General features: G+C 39.2%; 1 protein-coding gene across 1 annotated transcript in view; it reads right to left on the reverse strand.

The window, feature by feature from the left end:
• Positions 1 to 21,095, reverse strand: part of igf2bp1 (insulin-like growth factor 2 mRNA binding protein 1) — a 44,973-nt gene that overhangs the window by 9,513 nt on the left and 14,365 nt on the right. The window contains exons 3-8 of the mRNA XM_044099053.1: positions 7,205 to 7,253; positions 4,564 to 4,615; positions 3,415 to 3,478; positions 2,147 to 2,440; positions 1,191 to 1,325; positions 978 to 1,100 (exon numbers count right to left, since the gene is read on the reverse strand). Coding sequence (XP_043954988.1) covers positions 978 to 1,100; positions 1,191 to 1,325; positions 2,147 to 2,440; positions 3,415 to 3,478; positions 4,564 to 4,615; positions 7,205 to 7,253 — 717 coding nt within the window. The remainder of the gene's footprint in view (positions 1 to 977; positions 1,101 to 1,190; positions 1,326 to 2,146; positions 2,441 to 3,414; positions 3,479 to 4,563; positions 4,616 to 7,204; positions 7,254 to 21,095) is intronic.

Genomic DNA, 21,095 nt, shown 5'->3' on the forward strand with positions numbered 1-21,095 from the left:
GCACACATCAGCACACCCAGCATGGTTACTCACACACACTGCGTTCATTTGGAACGTAGCGCTTCAGCTTCCTGTTGCGTTAGTTTGTAGAATTGAGAGATAGTTTCACCAAACACAGCAAGTCCAGGTCACAGATATCGTGAAGATGCTTCAACGTTGCAAAATGTAAATCACTGCTCGGGAATTATTTAGTGAAATGAAAGGTCAGTAATTATCTCAACTTTGAATAAGTCTGAAGACGGGGATCTGACTGGACCATACTTCCAAATGTTCCTGTTTATGTGAAGCAAGAAACTCAGAACTCTATTCATAGAAACTGTAAGAGTCTATTTAAAGCTAATGCAGAGAGAGCTGCTGTACCTGTATTCATCAGATAAATGATAAATCAAGCTTGTGGCCTTCAGCCACTTTAGACAGAGCGGGGGGTCAGAGGAGGAAGACTAGCTCAGAAATTAAAGTCCAGACAGCGACATGATAGATGTACCTACATATGGGGTGCTAGCTTTACCGCTATGCTAACAGCATCTCATCAGAACACCTTCTGCCGTATTCTCTCGTTTTCCCAACATGGCTGGTGAGAAACTGTTTGGATGTTTTTTAACCCAAGTCTCCTTTAAACGTCTTCAGTTTTTTCTCTACCAAACCTCAGAGGCCTTCACAGAACAGCTGGTCCCATTTACTAATGAGGGGAATTCTGAAGCCAATTTATTAAATGGTATCAGTGGAGAGCAAGCCGAATATTAATGGATGCAACAGTTTAGTTTGAAAATTCATCAAAAACTAGTTATTTTCCTTTAACTTTATACCAGTGTACTACTTAGTGCTGCTCTGTTACATTACATTCCAATAAAAATACTGAGGTTTGAGTTTGTAGTTTGACGAGACAAAAAAACGTTTAAGGCGTGTCAAAAGTTATGCAAGATATTCTGAATACTGAAGCTAAATGTGTTGCGCTGGTCATAGTTAGCATGTCTTACGGTGAGATGGTTATCTTGGTGTCCGTGTCCTGCTCGACTTTTTTCAGGTTGCGTCCCTCCTTCCCAATGAGGCGGCCCACAAAGTTGTTGTGGGCCAGAACCTTGAGAGGAACCTCGTCAGCTCTGAAAAGCAAAATCCCAGCTCATCACACTGGGCCTCATGCAGCCTACGGTCAGACATCATCCTCTGATCTGGATCTGTTTGACACGTACGTCTTGGTGTCTTTGGCCTCCTGGTGCATGATCTCCAGGATCATCCTGCAGGCAGCTGAGCAGCCCTCAGGAGTGGAGTGGATGCTGATTGGCTTCTCAGCAGCACCCGCATTCTCCTTGCGGTGAACGTCGATCCTGCGGGGCAACACAGTTAAGTGTGTGGGTGTGAAAAATTTAAAAGTTGAGATTAATTAATTAATTAATTAATTAATTAATAATCTGCCCCGATATCGAAAGAAAAATTAGAGATCAAATATCGGTGACAATGTGCCCGATCCATAACATCAGATCTATTCAGTCTAATTCTATGCTTGGTGCTCTGAGCAACTTCATGCTTTATTATTTATTTACATTATATTTACAATTCCTAATTGCACTTTATGAACCATTTCAAAGTTTTTTCACATTTGACCGAGGTAGTCAGCCTGCTGTTTTTGTCAGTTCCAGTTTCTTCATTATTTACTTTACATTGGCTGTTTTACTCATAACTGCACTAACTGAACAAGTGAAAGTTGTTGTTTTTGTTGTTTTTACATGTTTGACTAAGATTCTGAATCTATTTCTGTATATATGCACATGTTTAAGAACAGAAACGTTTTGAGTCAATTCAGCTCTGTTGTTCTGTATTGGATCAGTATCGGCCGATATTAAATCTCAGATATCGGTACTGGAAGTGAACAAAGTGGATTGGCACATCCGTAGATGGAATCCCTCTGTTAATGACCAAAAAACCCACAATGGTCACTGAAATCATTTCAAACTGAATAAAAAGTAATTAAATAATAATTTAAAAAAAACAATTTCAAAGCTGAAAGTTAACCAATGGAAATCAGGCACCTCTTTTGAATTGTGGTTCAACAGAATCTTTAAAAAAAAAAAAGTGATACTAATGAAGCAGACACATCACACAGTGTGTTTCCCTTCCTGCAGGTCTCTCTCTCTTCATGATCACCCACTTGCTTTGCGTCTGCTTGGTGATGTTGCGAATGGTGGCTCCCTCCTTGCCGATGATGGCTCCCACATACTGCGTGGGGACCAGCAGTCTGAGGGGGATGTCAGCGTGTGGAGGCTTAGGAGGCATTCCTGAGCTGGGGGACCCCCCACGGATTCCGCCACGGGGCCCGTAACCAGGACGACGGCCGTTTTCAGTTCCCCGTTGGCCCCCCTCCATGTCAGAGGTCTCATCAGGGATGTAGGAGACACGCAGGGCGTTGCTCTCCAACTGATACCCGTTCAGCTTCTGGATGGCTCTGATGGCAAACAACAGATCAACACCTGACTGCAGATCCATTTAAAGAGAAACAGGTTTGACATTTTAACAAAGATGTCTTTCTATTGGCATTTATAAATTTGGTTGCTTTCTATTTCGTACAAATTCACAGCATTGCCTATGTGTTACAGTATGTTTCAATAAAATATAAAGTGCTAGCAGAAATAATAATTTTTAAAATCCAGGCAGATTTCAGAACACTAAAATTCTTCTCACATATAAAGCTCCTAGCGACTGTGTTCCAACAAGTCACAACGCTCGCCACTTCATTATTCCTTTGCTTTGTATGTTTTTCAGACAGAAATGTAGCGGACCAAACAAATGTAAATAGTCCAAAATAAAACAATGAAATGAATTTTTAAGATCAAATTTATTATGGCTCTGTGTGAAAAAGCAATTGTCCCCTAAGCCTGAAATCTATTGAGTTGGGCTTACACTGATTTGTATAAACCAATACTTTTGCATCATTTTTGTTTTATATACTTTGGAGTCTGTGCTTCATTCCTTCTCCAGGCACAGCTAACATCTGGTTTGGAACATCTGCACCAAAACCCATGGTTGTTTAGTAGTGAGCAAATTCAGAAGAAGTCTTAAAAATCTCAAATATAGAAGGAGATGAACCTTAAAGCTAAATTATTATCACTTAAACTGAACTGCAGCAAAACTTGATCCCTCACTATGGGGAAAAGTTAAACATAAAAATGGCCACTAGGTGGCAGAAACACACCATCCAAAATAGATGGAGCTCTCCAAAAAGTTGTATGAAGGCCTTCTTTGATTTACGGACATGAAGGCCTATTAATACATGGAAACATAAAACACTTTGATTACCTGATTATGCCAAGTCACACAGATCTCCAGATTGTTTCATTTGGTATATTTATTTAATATGCTGTGCACTTTCAAAAAAATTGAATTCAAAAAATAAATCAATAAAAAATTGGAATAACTTACTGCCTTGCATGTTCCCGGGATGCATATGTAACGTTAACCACTGCAGTCTCACTGTCTGTGTTGACTGGAACAAAGCAAACAGGAAATGCACAAAGTGGAGTGAGAATCAGCCTGATGCAGAGCTGCTGGGAGGAGCCTGGCTTCACCTGCAGCCGCAGCTTTATATGGAAAATCTCAGGAATGATTAAAGGTAATGAAAGATTTTTCAGTGAGGAACAATTCATATGAGAACAAAACTTAATCAGAACCAGCTTATCCTGAACACCTAATAGGCACAAATGAAACACAACATCTACAGCCACTATTCAGACTGTAGGGGAATCTGAAGGCACAATACCGCAAAGAGTTGGTTTAATAAACCTGATAAATGATAAGCAAACTTTACTGACAGAAGGCCTGAGATTCCCCCTGGTTAGCCACAAGGCCTGCTCTTCAAGTTAGAAAAGAATCAGTTATGGAAGGATTTACATGCGTTTGTGTTTATTTTAAAAACTAGTGGATCATTAAATCTCAGACAAAGTGGAATTTCAGGTTTAAGCTTTCAGAGATCTCAAACCCACAGGGTGCAGTTGGGTAAGTACAACCTGACATGTTTACGCACTTTAATGCAGAGGACGATGAAATAAGGACAAAGCTAATTTCACCCGATGCTGAAGGTAACAGAGCAGAACTGAAACGGTTAATATGAATAAATAATCGCCAACTAATTTAATAATTGATTAATTATTAACTAGAGCACAGAGGCTCATAAAAGGCAATTTTCTGAATGAACATATTCAGAGAAATTAAACCAAAAAATATATTATACATGTTACATTTAAGGCAATAAAAATCTTTGTAAATCTGTTCAATCCAATTCTCAAATGGAATATTTTCTATGTAAATAAATAAACGAATGAATAAATAAAGCTATTAACACCTTTTACTGTTGCATTTTAGGCAATAAATTGTTTTCTTATTTAAAAGAGGACGAAAATGATTTATTTGTATTTTATGTACTTCAAATATTGTATAAAATAAGCTTCAACAGTTAAATGAAGAATCTGCAGAATGTGCCACTTTTTTTGATTAATCAAATAATTGTGAGAAAATTTTAATAGTAATGGATTACAGAAATAATCATTAGCTGCAGCTGTATGTCAGACTCACCTTGTTCACAGTTTTCAACGGTTCCACATTGAGCCAACAGACCATCCAGCACCTGACAACACACACGCACACACACACGCACACGCACACACACACACACACACACACACACACAAAACAAATATATCAAGCCAAATGGATAACTGACACAAATGTATAAATTTATTTATAAATTATTCTTTTCTTTATTCTACACTTTTTTTTTCGTCTTCTCAAACTCTTGCCCTTTTTGGGGCAATTCTTTTGCCCATAAGCAACTTAAGACTGGCTTCAAACTAACAAACATTTAATTAATCTCAGGATTTTTACTCTTTAAATGTATGTTTAATTATTTAAAACTTCATTATAATAAAAAAGAAAGGAAGGACAAAATATTTTTCATGAAATAAATAGTTGGGGTACATACATACATGTGGTAGTGACTGGAGACTTTTTCAGCTTATTTTCTGAAATCAACTTCTAAAACTTCAGACTTTCTAAAGATCCCGCTCCATAACGGCACAAACAGAACAATTTATTTATTCATCAGCCGTCAATTATTTTTTTTCTTCTAAATGAAATATTAACATGACAGATTAAATTGCTACATGCTGCAATTAGATAGAAACAAACAGAAGTCAATAGAGAATTGTTGGTTATTGAAGGTCCAAAAAAAGCTTCTGGTTTGACATGAAAATACTGATGGACTGAATCAGATTTATTGCTAATCTTTGACATAATTGTTTGGTAGTTTTCGCCAAGTCTTTAGTTGTTTAATTTGTTTATCAAAAAGTCAGAAAAAGAATATGTATTATGTTGTAAAAAGTAGAGTTCCTGCAAATATTCATACCACAGGTTTTACATCTTCATCAATAAGTTAAGCCAGTTGTAATAAGCAATAAATCAATTAATTGCATAATAAATTAAAACAAATGTAATCATTTCCATTTGCATGATTTATTGTTTTTCTTTCTCTCTTTCCACCAAAAACCAGATGATTAAAGTCTTCAGTCTTCTGCATTGGTTTCAATTAAATCATTTTTTGAAGAACAATTTTGTCTACAGAGATTTCATAATTGATTTTATTTTTTATTGTTTCCGTTTTCTTTATTTCGGATATTTAATATGTCTTGTTAAATCCAGTATTAAATGTTCATTAGAATTTGAGGTTTATTGATCCTTCTTGCGTTATTATGTCGTTACATTTAGATTACTTGAAAATTGTCTCAAAACAACAGTAGTATTGTTTACCGCAGCAACTTCTGGGACGATTTATCATCCAGCAAATCTTGTTATTGTGTCAAAAATACAAAAGGTTAAGAACTGTGCCAACAATGCAACAAACGTATGACAGTATTACTCAGTAATGATTGAGGCAAGTTGTTGCAGTGAGAAAAGCAATATTACGAATAGCATCACAAACCGCTTGCATCCAGCGGACATCGGCAGAATAAATGCAGGCTGCTGTGCAGCCGACATTTATGACAACAACAATTCTTAGATGAAGACATTTCTAAAGGAAACCCTTCTCTGGGTCCACAACATAAAAAAATATAGATTTATTACAGAAACAGTTACACATACTCAACAAAACAGCAGTAACACACTGTATTAATTTGTAAAGGTACAATTATAGCACTTTATGTAATAAAATAACTAAAATAACTAAGCAGAGCTCTTTTAAAAGATCAAACAGACTGATGTCCAGCATTCCTGCTGCATGATGGAAAAAGAAAAACAACCGTTAAAAGAATGTCTTGTATTAAAATTGTGTCAAGTATGTGTAAATAAAAGTTGATTATATTAAACATTTGGTATGTTACATACTTAAAAATTTATTTTAAAAAAGGGCAGTTTATTTTTAACCAAGGTCCAACCTAATGACTATGCACATTGATAATATTTGTGTAAACAGAATAATTCAGTGCAAGACAAGATGACACAATTGTAGTTTGATTAAATGTTTTTGGACCACAGCATGGGCCAACACCAACTTACACAAGACAGTTATCTTAATGATTTGAGGCATTTGATTTAAAGGGATATGACTGAAACATCTCTTTACAGAAACTAGTTGTCTCCCCATCACGGTAACAGAGTGTTTGGACTGGGGGGACAAGGCTGAGACACCCAGAGAGACACCCACCCTGCCTGGGGCAGAACATGCAGCCTGCATGCAGCAGAGCAAGAAGCAGGGCAGCAGGGTGAATCTGACACAGGATTCATCTCTGCAGCAAACTGCCCAAAACATGGCTGAGGAGAGTTCTGTTACATAACAGGTGAAAAACTCTGGTTTCAAAAAATATACTAATCATAAAGGTACCTGATAATATAGAATAGGAGGTTTGTATTTGCCTCTGCATCATATTCAGTTTGGAACTATTTCATTTCATTTATCAAACCTATTTTTTATTATTTTACTAATTCGTTAGTTTTTGGTTTTTTCCTCAACTAAACCGGGGAAAAAAATCTTCTGGAATTTAACATCTTTAGATTTGACTCTGCTTCATCTTTAGATTTGACTCTGCTGCAGCCTGTCTGGCCGAGCCAGACAGGCTGCAGCCAGGCTGGATTCAAACCAGAGGAGCGATAAGATGAGGGCGGTTGGCAGTGTGAGTGCAGAGGTCAGACCCAGTGTGTTTATGACGAAACAGGAACTAACCTCCCACTGGAGGTGAGGTGGAATGTTTCTGATCTGCAGTTTTCTGGTCCTGTGGGTAGAAGAAAAAACAGACATGAGAAACAACATGATGAGCAGAGAAAAGGTGCAAAGTCAAGTTAGACTTCAACTGATTAATACAATGTAAGATATATAAACTCTAAATCAAATGTATTTCTGAACACTTCCTCTGCTGGTCTGACAGTGATTCATGCAGAACGCCAGCTCTGTGCATGACAACTCAACTCAACCTCTGTTTCAAAGTGGACTCATCACTGCTGGCCACTAACTTTAACAACTTTAACAAGAGAACCAATAGCATGTTGGTGACAGAGCACATACTCCAAGGCCTGTGGTTATCTTATCAGTCTGTCTTCTTATCCAGCCCATTCTTGGGCTGTTTCCATGGTTTCAGCCTTTAGTATAAGCCGTGGGTCAGCAGGTGGTAATGGTAGGGGTCAAACAAGTTCTTTGATGGTGACTAGCACACGGATGGCTTCCAGTGGCATGGGGGGAGGATGAAGAGTGTTCAGGTGCTGATAAGACCAATTTTCCATGTGCATAGGTTCATTAAATGTGGCAGTGGCTCTGACTCTCAGTGTTTTGTCCAGGTTTGGTGGTAAAGGCCGAGACAGAGCCAAGAATCAAGATGATGACAGATCTTCCCATTGGGGCTGCCAGGTATCTGAGGGACACAAAGGCGATATCCATGGTAACGCCTCCTGGGAGTTTAGCGTTCGGGTGGGGGAGTGTTCTGGTATGAGTGGGGGTGGCCGTTTAAACCTATTGATGCTCAGCTGGGTGCAGGCAGTGATTGTTATGGATGGATGCGGATGGCACAGATGGATCATACAACTGATCCATACATTAAAGCTTTTTACAAGACTGAATGAAAAACACTGAAACAGTTTCAGAGCAACATTACAAACTCCTGCTATGCTATTTTAAACAACTTGTTTCAGTTTTTTGTTTAGAAATGTCCATTTAATAGAGGAAACATCTATCTGATTTAGAACCAGACTTAGAATCAGAATCAGGTCCATCTCAACTTACCTCTGAAGAGGTGTTATGTGAAGGACAAAGAAGACGAGGTTGAAAACTGATCTCAGTAATGTTCAAACACTGTCTCCTTCCAGATTTACAGCCATTTGTACGGCCAGGATTAAGAGACAGTCTCCCAAACGTCAGAGTGAAAGGATCAGCGATGAAGCTGCTGAACGGGAAAGAACAGCAGCTTGTCCGTGTGGGGGTGCTACAAGATTTTAGTCCAAGATGAGATAAGGCTGTGACATTAGGTTTAGAGTCGGGACTTGAACACATTCATTTTGATTGACTAATTACAATTAATTAATACATTTTAATGCAATTAGTCTCTCTTTAAAAAAAAAAAAAATTTTTAAACATACAAAAATCCTGAGCCAGAACCATTGTACTCATGGGTTTTTGGTACCCACATAAAACTGATGCCCAAGTGTGCAACCAACAGCAATGGGCGATAAAGCCGCTTCTCTCAGGCTACTGCCGGTTAATTTAGTTTAAAAAAAAACATCTGAAGGGACGCTGGAAAAGACTTTTGTTGCGTTCAAGCTCTGCTATTAGGAGTTAGCCTATCAGTGAAGCTTTTCAAGCCTAAAATAGCATCTCAATGCTAACCAGGTAAAACTGACAATGTGGACTGGGAGCGAAAGAAGTTCCATCCATGATCAGGAGAAACACTGGGAACCTGAATGGATGGAACAACACTTTGTTCCAATCTGATGGTAGAAGAACAGATTAAAAACAATAAATATCTTTGTTATTGAGCTAACATGTCAATTAATTCAGCAACTGAGCAGCAAAAATTAATTTTGAATTGAAAATGTTTATTTTGTGAATACATCGTTCGATTACTATGGGATTAATTTCACTTAATTACAGACTCTGCACATAGTGCCATTTTATAGCACTATGAAGTAACTAAGCTATAAAAATGCTGCATATCTCAAACATGACTTAAAGGAAATTTGACTTAGCAATTTTACGCCTTTAAACTGAACCTCTGTCTCTTTAAGAAGCTCCTGCTCTTTTCGACACGCCGCCTCACAACAACGTTTCTCCATTTTAGCCTTTAACGTTTCTACAAACACTGGACTGAGAAGTCGTTTGTATGATGAGCTCAGCAGACTCCAGTTCCAGCAGGTGTTTGCTAATTGCTGCTGCCACTAGTCTGAAGGAGCTGAGTGGGGAAGGTGAAAGGGAAGGGTGCTGTGTGGGGCGGAAGCTCTGCTGGAATCTGCAGCTCCAAGGAGGAGCTCCATGAGAGCAAGAGCCCCAATGGTTGCCATGGAAGAGTGAAGGATTTCTCAAACATACATGAAAGAATCAACGCAACAATTCAGGTAAAATAAAACCATATGGTTTTTTTTAAGTTGCATTAGAACGTTCCACCAGAAGAGCATGTGTCTTCAGCAGAGTGAAACATTTATGCTCCATGTGTCAGGAGGAGCATTCAGCTCCCGCTTCTCATGGCGCAAAGAACCGGTGATGAAAAGAACAAAACAGAGAGAACAAAGAGAAGAAAAAATAGAAAAGGCTTTGGTTTAAAGAGAAATTAAAGGTCAAGGTTCACAGCTCTTCAGACAAGGGGTGGGCAGTGACAGGGGGGCCGGGTGTAATAAGACCACTGGCTAAAGAAAGATGTGGAAAATCTTTCACCTCTGTCTAAGCCAGAACCAACATTGATCACGAGCAGGCAGCAGTAAATACAGCTGAAAAAACTATCAGGATGGTGGAGGATTCTGGGGGCGGGGCTTATCTGTACCAGTTCACCAGTCCAACAGCAAAGTGACCTGACACACAACAAAGACCACCCACCCATCCAGAGGTGCTGACTGGACTTTGGAAAGGATTCAGTTTGACTATGTGAGACAATATTTTTCAACTTACTATTATGATTGGGACGAAACACTGGAACCAGAACCAGTGGAGCCATAAAAGTAGTTATTATACAGAGAGAAAACCAACATCAGCTAATATAAAGCATGATAAACATACAAAGACGCTCAGCAGAGTTCAAGAGCTGACAGGTCCAACCGGCCAACAGCCTCAGGGTGGGCGGGATCTCTGATGATGCTCTGTCCTCCAATTGGATCTGGCAGACATCTGAAGGGGCCAATAAGCTGCAGCCACTGCTCACCCTCTGCACACCCCCACCCCCTGTTTCTTCACTGCCAGTAACACCAGTAACACTAACACTCTGCGCCACACCCCTGCAGGAGGAGCCAGCATGCTGGAGCCTGACCACACCTTCTGCCAACACCCTGAAAACAGCTGCTGGGGCTGCTGCAGGCGGAAGGTGTTGTTCTGTTGGAGACGGGAATCCCAATTCATCTGAAGCTGGTGACTACTTCTACTGGAGATACGGAGCCCATTTTTTAGAAGGTCAACCTACAGAAGAGATCATAAATCAGTTTCTTAAGGGGATATGCGGTGACTCAGACCCATAACTAACCGGAACACAGTTTTACTTTAACAATGAATTAAAAATTAAAGGGCTGCACTTTTCATTTCTGAGTGGTTCAGTTTTGGTCTGCCGGACCACGACTCTGCATCCTGCAGGTCTGGAGCCCAAAGTGGCTCTGTGGTTCTCTTCATTTATGCAAATAAAATATTGCACTTTTTTTGGTTCCATTCTTTAGTTTTGTGCCTCCATGAAAAACCCTCCGGCCCCCAGGTAGGATGCTTTAGGAGTTGCCCTGGTGCAGATCACACGTCAATACCAGATCTCACCTGGACCGACCACACTGTCCAGACCCGGTGCCAGCAGCCGGCTGACCCCGTTACAAGCTGCTTTCAAGGTGTGTAAAACTGGTACATCATTTAAGCAAATAAACATGGGATCCCATCATGTCATGTTATAGTCATTCATCTGCCAAAAAAACAAAACGAATCACCTGTTACATGTGCTGAACTTTTTTGTTCAGCTTGTTTGCTTATTTTGTCTGCTTTCCAACCCCCTTTGTCAATTTCTTATCAGTCCCTCCTGTTCATTCCTTTTTTACAGACATCGTCAGATTTGCAATAATAGTAAGACTTCTATTTCTGGACAGAAGGGGGGTGACAAACATCCCAGCAACAGCTCCACTGTGTGTGTGCAGCACCGTTGGCACAGGTCATCACGTCAGGAACTGCTCTTTGATTCAAACCAGCTATCACTCACACAGTTCAGAGCATTTTGCAGATGTGCTCTTTAAATTACAAACATGCATTTATGACCTGAGAGATCAGATCAGAATGAATAGACGGGCTGGGTCGTGGTTTATAATGTGGCATCCAATAATGCTGCAATTAACACAGTAGGATGAACCAGAACAACTTTAGTCCAAATAAACACATCCTCAATATTTGGAGAACACATTCAGCTCACCACTTTTAAGGGTTAAATTAGCCTTTTAGGACAAAATTCAACATTTTATTCCAGGCTGGAGCTTCATAGAAGAGTTTGTCCAACACAGTCGATGCGCTTCCAGCTCAAAACACGTCCAGCTGCCCCACCTACCAACAGTAGAGAAACTCCTTTATCAATTTTGAAATAAGAATATTTGTCCCTGTGATCCACCCCGTCGGTTTCCTTATGTGACTCTGTGGCGTTCTCAGGTTTCATTCTGAGTTGTAACTCAGTCTGGGCAGGAAAGGTGCTAACATGAGAGTCCACAGAAAGAACCAGGGAGCTCATTCAGACAACATGCCGGACAAGTTCACCTGCCATCATTACCACACGAAACAATTAGAACACAGTTTGCTCTCAAATGTCCCCTGGTAGAAAGCAAGAGCCGGGGCCCGACACAAGAGCACAGAAGTGCAGGGGCTTAATATTTTATAAGAGCTATCTAAGCAGCATAAAAATGAAAGATGAATATTTTATTGTTATATCTGCAGAGCAAGGAGACAAAGGAAACTAAACACAGGCTAACATGTATGCTAGCTGTGCTGCCATCTTAACAACCATTCAGTAACGCTCCATCTAGTCTAGTCAAAGTAAAAGAAAGCAAATATAGCCTCTCAGTCGGTCTTTGAAGGTTTTCAAAATGTGACAATGGAATACTGGATGTATCACATGCCAGATAAGCATAAATGTAACATCTCACACAGTTTCCTCAAAAATATAAAGAATAAACAACTAAAGCATGTTGCAAACTTCAGTGTTGTTCACGTGGCAGAGAGGAGAAGAATCAAACATGTTCTGCAAGTTCACCGTAAGGTCAGACATTTAACCTGGAGCGCTGCATGGACACCGCACGCCTCGGTAAACGTGTTCAAACATAAAGTTCAGCACAGGAAAAAAACAAACAAACAAGTTTGAAACGTTTGAAAGCCTCAGAACAAAACATTACAGCTTACATTAGTCAGGATTCATGTGGAAAAACCACAAGACTTCTGAAAAATATATGTTTTAACAGCCAATTTTATTAATTACCTTTAATCCAAAACAGAACTTTGCATTGTTTTAAATAAAGATTTGAACATTCCTACATCTGATTTTAAGACCTGGTAAAGCTGTGAAGGGAAGTAAACTAAAACATTTCCAATTAGATTTTTAAAAGGTGACATCTGCTACATGATTAAATATATTTCTGTAAAAACATAACCACTTCATATATAATCCCCTTTGTCAATTTCTTGTCTCCATCACTCCTGTTCATTCCTTTTAATTTCATTTATTTTTAGGGATTTAATTAGAAGATTTTTAAACAGAAAAAATGATCTGAGTTGGTCGGACAAACGAAGAGTTGAGAAAATGGGAGTATTTCTGACTTCTTATGGACATGAGGTGTGTTTTAATGTTGGACCTGCAAAGGTTCAGCTATGAAAAAACAACACCACAAAACATGTTCATTTTTATAACTGTTGGTTCAAAAATATGATTAAATTCTGCTGTTAATCAACAAAATGGTCTGCAACTGCCACCTTTTTTTTTTTTTTCATTAAATCAAAATTATGAGAGAAAATGGAATTTAGACGGTGAGAATCCTGGTGAAGACAGAGAGGCCTCAGGTCTGGAATTCATTAAGGCCAAAGGAGAGGTGGGGGTGCCATGGGTCAAAGTTCAGGCTGTGTTCTCAACCACCAAAACCACCACCACCCCTCCCCCTGCTGCACGCCTCCATTTTAAGGAGCGTCTCCATTTTGAAAGGGGGCGCCTGACTCTGCGTCATTATATCAATCAGTCAAAGCAGCAACTTTAGTCCCAGTTTGAGTAAATAACACGACCTGTTAACTCCAAGTTGAGTCTGTAAGACTTTTGCTATGAACTAAAACAGCAGATTGGGAGAAAACTACAAAGCCTCGTGAGTCTGCCGAAGACGCACGTGCTAAGCTGAGCGAGCCTGTGACGCCGAGGTGTGATGTGGTCAGAGTATGAATCTAAAGACTTAAAAGCTAAAGAATAAATGAAATGATCAACACGTGAAAACCAGCACCTTGTAGCCTTTACGCCTCCTCCCTTTCCTCTCGCCATTTTGCGCTCATGAAGGCGCGCGGACATGACTGAGTAACAGCGGTCATATCTATCCTTCTATCCATGTTAGTGGATAGAAGCAGACAACACGAAGCCCAGGTGGAAGAGTGGGGATGGGACCCGCTGTAGCTATGCACCACTACTCTGTGAGAAGGTCACAGGCCGGGTCACGAGCCTTGAGCGGAACCAGGATCCTAACTACATATTTATTACTCATTTAGAACATCAACAACTAACAAAACCATATGTTGAAAAATCCCAGTAAAGATGCGGAAGAAGAGCGAACGGTGAGAAAGCGAAAATTTGCTGAAATTCAACACCGCCTCCCTTCTCCTCCCGCCCGGCTCTTGTTCGCACACAGGATACATACATGTGGGAGCCAGCAAACCGCCATCTTGAGCAGGCAACGCCCATTACTACAAGAGTGGACTGTCACGTGACGTGGAGAATTCACCAGAAAAAGCACGAAGCGCCTGCGAAGGAGGCGGAAACGCGCACATGCCAAACTACATGAACAATGGGGCCATACATGTGAGAATATTGGAGCTGGTCTCCTCACAGAGGAACAGAAACCCTGGCCACAGGTCGCTCTGATAGCTTCATCCGCTTCACATGCACTGACTGGAGGACACACGCAAAATCAAGCTTACTGAATCGACAGGGATTATAAACAGAATCTAGAGGAAATGTAGGTAAAATGAGATCTGTGGTGTGAAGACATTCGCAACTACCCGTCCCGTTCAAAAGCAATAAATGAAAAACACGCTGTAAGCGCTGGTAGAGCTTCAGTTTGAAATTAAAGCAATACTTTCCCACATTTCCAGTATAAAACAGGTTCACTTGAAGCAGCAATGCTTTTAGGCCAAACGTGTTTGAAACGCCTCTTTGTCCATCATCTCCTCTCAACCCGCAGCTCTTAATACCTGCCGCTGTCCGCGCGTCCCCATTCACAGAGAGCGCCAAAACGAGCCGACGTTTTAATGTGGTTGATTGACCTGTTTTTTTCCCCTCTTTCTCAGAATTAAAACTCTCTATGTACCCTGGAAGGAGAACCTCGATGATCCACCATACAGAAACAGAACATGGAGAAGATTTGAAGTCATTTAGGAGGAGTTTTGTTTTTGGAGTCCAGCCAAGAAAAATCTGAGACGTCAGTGAAACAGGAAATATTATCCCAAAGTATAGAAATACATTACTGTCGTCTTTTCATTATCTCTTTTTAAATATCAACCGTGTCACAGGAAAAAATACAGCATTTATAAGTAAATATTGGAAAGTTTTTCTTTAATTAGTCCTGGCCCTATAAACACAACAAAACAAAAAATGTATAATTGTTTGTCAAATAAAGCAACAGGGCTGTTTCTTTAAGGAGAATTGTCTCGCATTACTGTAAGATATCATTTAAAAACAGGTCTAAATTGAACTAAATTCAATATGAAAAAGAAAATCCTCAAATTTCTCAAGTTTGATTGTTTTGCATGTCAAAGTCCAACTAAAGAAATCAACAAAAACAAACAGAAAAAGTCAGAAGATTAAGAAGAAAAAATTCGTTTAAAAATAAGATAGAACTGATTTCATTAAAACTCACTTTGATAAAACAGAGAGGAATAAACATTGTCAATTAAAAACAGTTTTGGAAACTAAAATAACTAAAAACCAAGTTTGGTTTTTCAAAAGGCAAAATTCACAGTAATGCAAATCTGTATTAAGTTCCACAATAAATTGCAATTATAGCAATTTTGCTTAAAAAACAACTTCCTAATGTTTACTAACATCTAAAAAATATTATTGAAGCAGACAAAAAAATTAAAGGCTTTTGCAGACAAAATCTTTTTATAATTTTTTTCCCCCTTATTTTGACCAAATCCTTTATAATGCATCTATAAATAACTTAGGTAGAAGGAAAAATGTATTTTATGTGTAAACAGTAGTTTACTTCAGATAAACTCTGTGTGGTAACAGCATTCCATAAAGTTATGGAATATGAAATGAATTTTCAGAAAAAGGTTTTTATACTTTATTTTCTTTTAACGTTAATCATAATTTTTGTCACTTGCTTGCAAGAGTAAGACTGTTTTAAATTCTAGGACTAATTTATTAATGCACCTTTAATATTAAAGGAAAAAGAATTTCAACTGAGCAGACTGTTAACATTGGTTTAATTATATAACAATGCATTTTAAGTGGTGAGTAAAATGTCTCTGAATATCCTAATAATTAATTATATGTAAATATATATATATTACAAAGTGAACTATAGTTGATTTTTCAGAACAATCAGTCAGAAATCAGTCATAATCAATATTTAAAGATCTTTTATGGGGTCTTTTCCCCCTCAACATTTGTTCTCTTTTTTTCATCTGACTCTTTGTTTGGTCGCATCAGGCTGAAATGGAGACCCTGACACCTCGGAACCAACCGGGCTGAAGGAAGAACAGAACTCCTGCTGCGTAAAACCACCGGACGAGTCAGAGCAACCCCCGCTTTGTTGTGAGTCTGTGAGAAAAGGGGCGGGGCCAACAGCAGCCAATCGAGAAGCAGCACGGAGAGGGGCCCGTCTTCAGTCCACACATTTCAGCGCCTCGCCTCCCTGGATCTCATGTAGTTGTTGCAGGTTCGGCCAGCAGAGGGCGAACTGAGTCACACTGCGTCTCCGAGTCCACACCGGCTGCTGAGCCTTCAGCATATCAAACCTCTGCAGTGTTAAATCCTTCATCTCTGGGCCTCAGCTTCTACCGGGCAGGAAATGCGACTCTACAGTCGATTTAATTGTTTGTTTTTAAATAAATAAGAGAGTCTACATTCTTATATTCTTTTTCTGTGTGTCATGGCAGGAGCAAAGGATCAGCTAAATGATGGCGTCTGTTTGGGTTTCTATTCTATCAACCCAACCTTTGGAGCATTGTCTCATTCTTGTTGTTCAGTGCTTTTTCATTCCACCCCCTTCTCATTCCCCCAGTTATTTGATTATTATTTGATCAAAAATATATAAAACACTGATCAAAGACACATCTATACTACTCATCTGGTATGATGAGAGATTATTTACATTAAATAAGCTTAAAAGAAATAAGATTAAAATGTGCTTTTAAAAAAATCAGAGGGGCTGATGGAATCTGAGCAGATTCATGACAGAAAAGTTTTCAATCAAACTTGTGGATGCTGCAAACACAATGATCAGCTCCTGGACCATGAAGCACAGCATAAAATATCTAACAAAATAATAATAAATAATATAATCAAAGAGGACTGCTGAAAATAAAACTAACTGAGTGTAGCAGTGGTTTATGTTTCTGCCCACCAGAGGGGATTCCTCTTCCCTTCATGTTTACTAATGAATTCATTTTTACACGTTTGTGACGTTAATTCAGGACAGAGATTTGAGGAAAAATGTTTGACTAAATTAAAACGAACCACACTGCTAACTAAAACCTTGGCTGACATTCACTCATTTTCATACAGATTATACTCAAATAATAAACAAAAAATGCAGAGAGTGACTCAATTCAATTCTGTCGTAAGCAGGAGAGTTGTTAATCTAGAAGAAGTTTCAAAGATTTGAGTACTAAAAGTATTGTGCTCAGATCACCTTATTTACAATTACATTTAGTTTTTTGTTTTAGGAGAATTAGAGGCGACATTTTACTCAGTGGGTCACGTTACGAGTTGATTCAGTTCTCAGTTTATTAACTGACTGGATCATCTCAGAGGTTTCGTTTTGACCTGGAGGGAGATTTTCAGCAACAAGTGGGGCCAGAACGACGGGCTGTGAAGGCCTTTTCCATTAGGATAATTGGGCCCTCATTTCCCTGGGGTCCGCCCGTCTGCTCCAGCTAACCGACCTCCATCAGCCCTGAAGGAGCCGTCCCACACCGCTCCACCACATTCTGAACAGAGTGAATAATTTGCTGGGTTGCAAAGACAACAAGCTCCTCTGAGTTTTCTGGAAGAATCTCACTCAGCATAACAATATATACTACTGCTGCCGCTGCCGCTGCCGCTGCTGCTGCTCCTCCTCCCTAAGAACACACACCTCCCTGCCATGTGAGCCAGGCCTGTAGCTGTGATACGGCACACCCCCACTCGCCCACGCCCACTCAGGGGGAGGGAGCTGTGACACACATCTTCGCTGGGGGAGGGGATTCCTCCTCTCTGGATTTTGCTTCCTCTCTTAGCAGCTCATACATGTCTGCACACAGCGAGTGTATGTGCGAGTGTGTGCGCGAGCGTGCGCAAGTCCAGAGCACATGCTGTCGTGTCAGACATGTGACCAGCAGGCATAGCCTCCATTTTAACTCTGAAAATCCCAGTTTGATTTGGGTGGGAGGAGGAGGGGGGGGAAAGGGGTGAATGTTGCCGTGAAGCGTTGGCTACTGCAGGAGATTCCTTACTGAGGCAGAGCTCACTGCAGGCTGACAGGTTCAGTTCGGCCCTGCAGCCAAACACTGTTTTCACCAGGACATGCTGCTCCATTAGCTTCATGTCCTCAGCTTAAATCCACCACTCTGTAAAGAAAACAGGTGAAATTTTCCTCCAAAATAAATCCTAAACTTTAGGATCTCTACTAATATTTATTTGGAGCTCAGACCAACTCCTCATGTCATTTAAAATGAGATTTAGTTTCCATCAAGAGGACGGCTTGTGAACCAGAAGGTTGGTTGTTTCGTCTAGAAGCTTTAACATTGTGAAGTTAAAGATGGCCTCCTTCATCCATGCAAAATGGAAGACAAACTTTTCAAGGTGGAAAAATCTTAAAACTTTTTCTGGAGACAATCAGCTGCTTTATAATGTCCAAAGACTAACGCTGCATTCTCCTTCATCTTTATGAAAACATGCCTTTAAAAAAAATTTAAGATTTGTTGCTGATGTCCTAAAATGGAAATGAATGAGGAAGTGCAAACAGAAAAGTGTCAATTAAATCCTATTTTATAAAGGCTGCTCATTTTATTTGATAGTTTCTAAAAGGCAGTTTTTCATTCCGACTGTGTAAGTGATGTGTTGGAAACATCGACTCTGCAGGAAGACTTGCTGAATTATTTCTGACATTTTCCCTGCATTCACATCCTAAACATTTCATTTTCCATCTGCCAAATTTTTCTCTAAACTGAGTTTTGTTCAGTTTGTTTTTCCCAACAGTTTTAATTCTTTCTAGACAGAAGAACAAAGAAAGAAAAAAAAGAAAGAAAGACAAAATCTCCTTTTTTAAAACTTAGCTTTTCCCTTAAAATACATGCAGCGTTTTATATGAAATACAATTAACAGCTGAGTCTGCTAAAGTTTGTATAATTTAAAACTGTCTACATTACACTCACTAAACTTTAAGTAGAAAGCAATAAATATTTTACCAATGAAAGCTAATGATTAAAACAGAAGAACATATGAAAATGATTTAATTAATTTAAAAAAGAGGGAGAAACAATTTCAACTACAGCTGAAATGATTAACTGATTACTGAAATTACTGTCAACTAATTTATTAATTAATTTATCATTAACTTTATTATTCAGATCTAAAATAAAAAAAAACATTCACAGCAGTAATTAAGCCAGAACTGTGCACAATTTTTTTTTTATTTTTTATTTTTAACATATTTTGCATTTTAGATAATATATTTAAGCCAAATTTCATCTGGTTAAAATTTTCTAAAGGAATGCTGTAGTATTGTATTTTAGGCAATAAAATGTTTATGTTCTTAATTAAAAAAAGAAACTAAATTCTTTGTGATGTTGGATCTATTAATGTATTTCTAATCTTGTGTAAAAAGGCCTAAGTGGTTAAATGAAACATCTGTAAAATGTACCATTTTTTAACCATCAAACCAATCAATTGATTAATCGATTACTAAAACAGTCCTTCGTTGCAGCTCTAATTTGAACAGTTGTATTTATTCAGTTTTCACCCATTTATTGATGGAAATAATTATGAAATCTGGAGGAAAGGTGACTGTCAACATATTGTTCAACATGTTATTTTTTGGGTTAAATGAAGAACGTGTCTGCTGACCCTACAAGACCAGAAGCACCTGGGTCAGCCTCTGTCCGTTCTCTCCAGGTATTCCAGCTTCCTCCCACTGTCCAGAACCAGCCTGAGACATTTGGGTTCACTCTGACTCCAAAACGCTTGTTTGTACCCCGCACCCACCCAAAACCCGCTGGATGTAGTCAGCACCCCCCTCAAGGCACCACATGGGCAGTGTGTGTCTGTATGTGTGCGTGTGTGTGTGTGTGTGTGTGTGTGTAGGCGAGTATAGAAATTGTATAGATGTTTGCAGATAAATCTGATGGAACTAAAGAATTGTAGACAAGAAGGAAAATAAGCCAATCTGGGTCAGACAGGCAGGCTGCTGGCAGAGTGACTGTTTACATACAGGGGCAGTGAAAAAACCCGACCACAGTTCTATATACAAGGAACTATAGAAAGGGCTCTGAGCCAATCAGGAGTCAGCAGCAGCCAATGAGAAGCTACGATGGCCTATAGGTTCCTTCGGCTTCTCTTCCCCTTTTTACCTGAATTCTTCACATTTTTTCAGCAGTGAAGTAGACTGTGTGCTTCCCTCTCCGTCCTCTCTTACCCTTCTGAAACACACACACACGCACGCACACACACCCTATGCATCTTCTACTGGTTGTTGGGGGAAGGGTCTTTTAGGCAGCTCCAAAGGTTTTACGCTCAAAAAAGAAATTGTAACAAATGAAATGAAATACAGAATAAAAAGGAACTAAAGAAGGAACACATACACACACACACATACACACACACACACACACACACACACACACAAAAGGGGGGAAATCCCAAAAATTTGCATGAATGCAACTAAACATTTAATTCCTTAGAAAATAAAATGCCTAATTTGCCAGAATGGATATGAGAGATTTTTGTTGCGTTAGAGTGTCAGACAGGAAATGTTTGGGACAACTTCTAAAATCCATTTCCTTTCTTAGTCCATAAGCACAGCTCTGTCTTTCTTCCCCTGATGGTTGCACAAGGAGCCTGTTGTTTTAGGAACACACAACCGGAAGTAGGAGAAATGGCGGCTCAGTTTAACTTCCACCAGCAGACAGGAAGGGTCACTTCACAGAACATGGTCAGAGGACTTCTGATGAATTCATCACTTATTTTTGTACTCATTTTATTCTGAATGACTTTTCTTGCAAAGCATGATATTTGTTCTTAAAATATCAATAAACTGGTTCATGTGGTTGCTCAAAAGCTACTGCTGCTGTAGAAAACTAGCTAACATGTTCTAATCAACTTTTCTGACTGTTCTTCCAAGATTTACTTTGATATTTAGACACACATTAATATTTATTTATTTATTAGTCATCCTGTTCTTTACATCAGGATAACTGATCAGTAAAAGACAAATTGCTGTTCAGTCAAAATTGTATTTGGATG

Source organism: Gambusia affinis, linkage group LG19 (genome assembly GCF_019740435.1).
Source record: "Gambusia affinis linkage group LG19, SWU_Gaff_1.0, whole genome shotgun sequence".
In the NCBI taxonomy this organism is placed as follows: Eukaryota; Metazoa; Chordata; class Actinopteri; order Cyprinodontiformes; family Poeciliidae; genus Gambusia; species Gambusia affinis.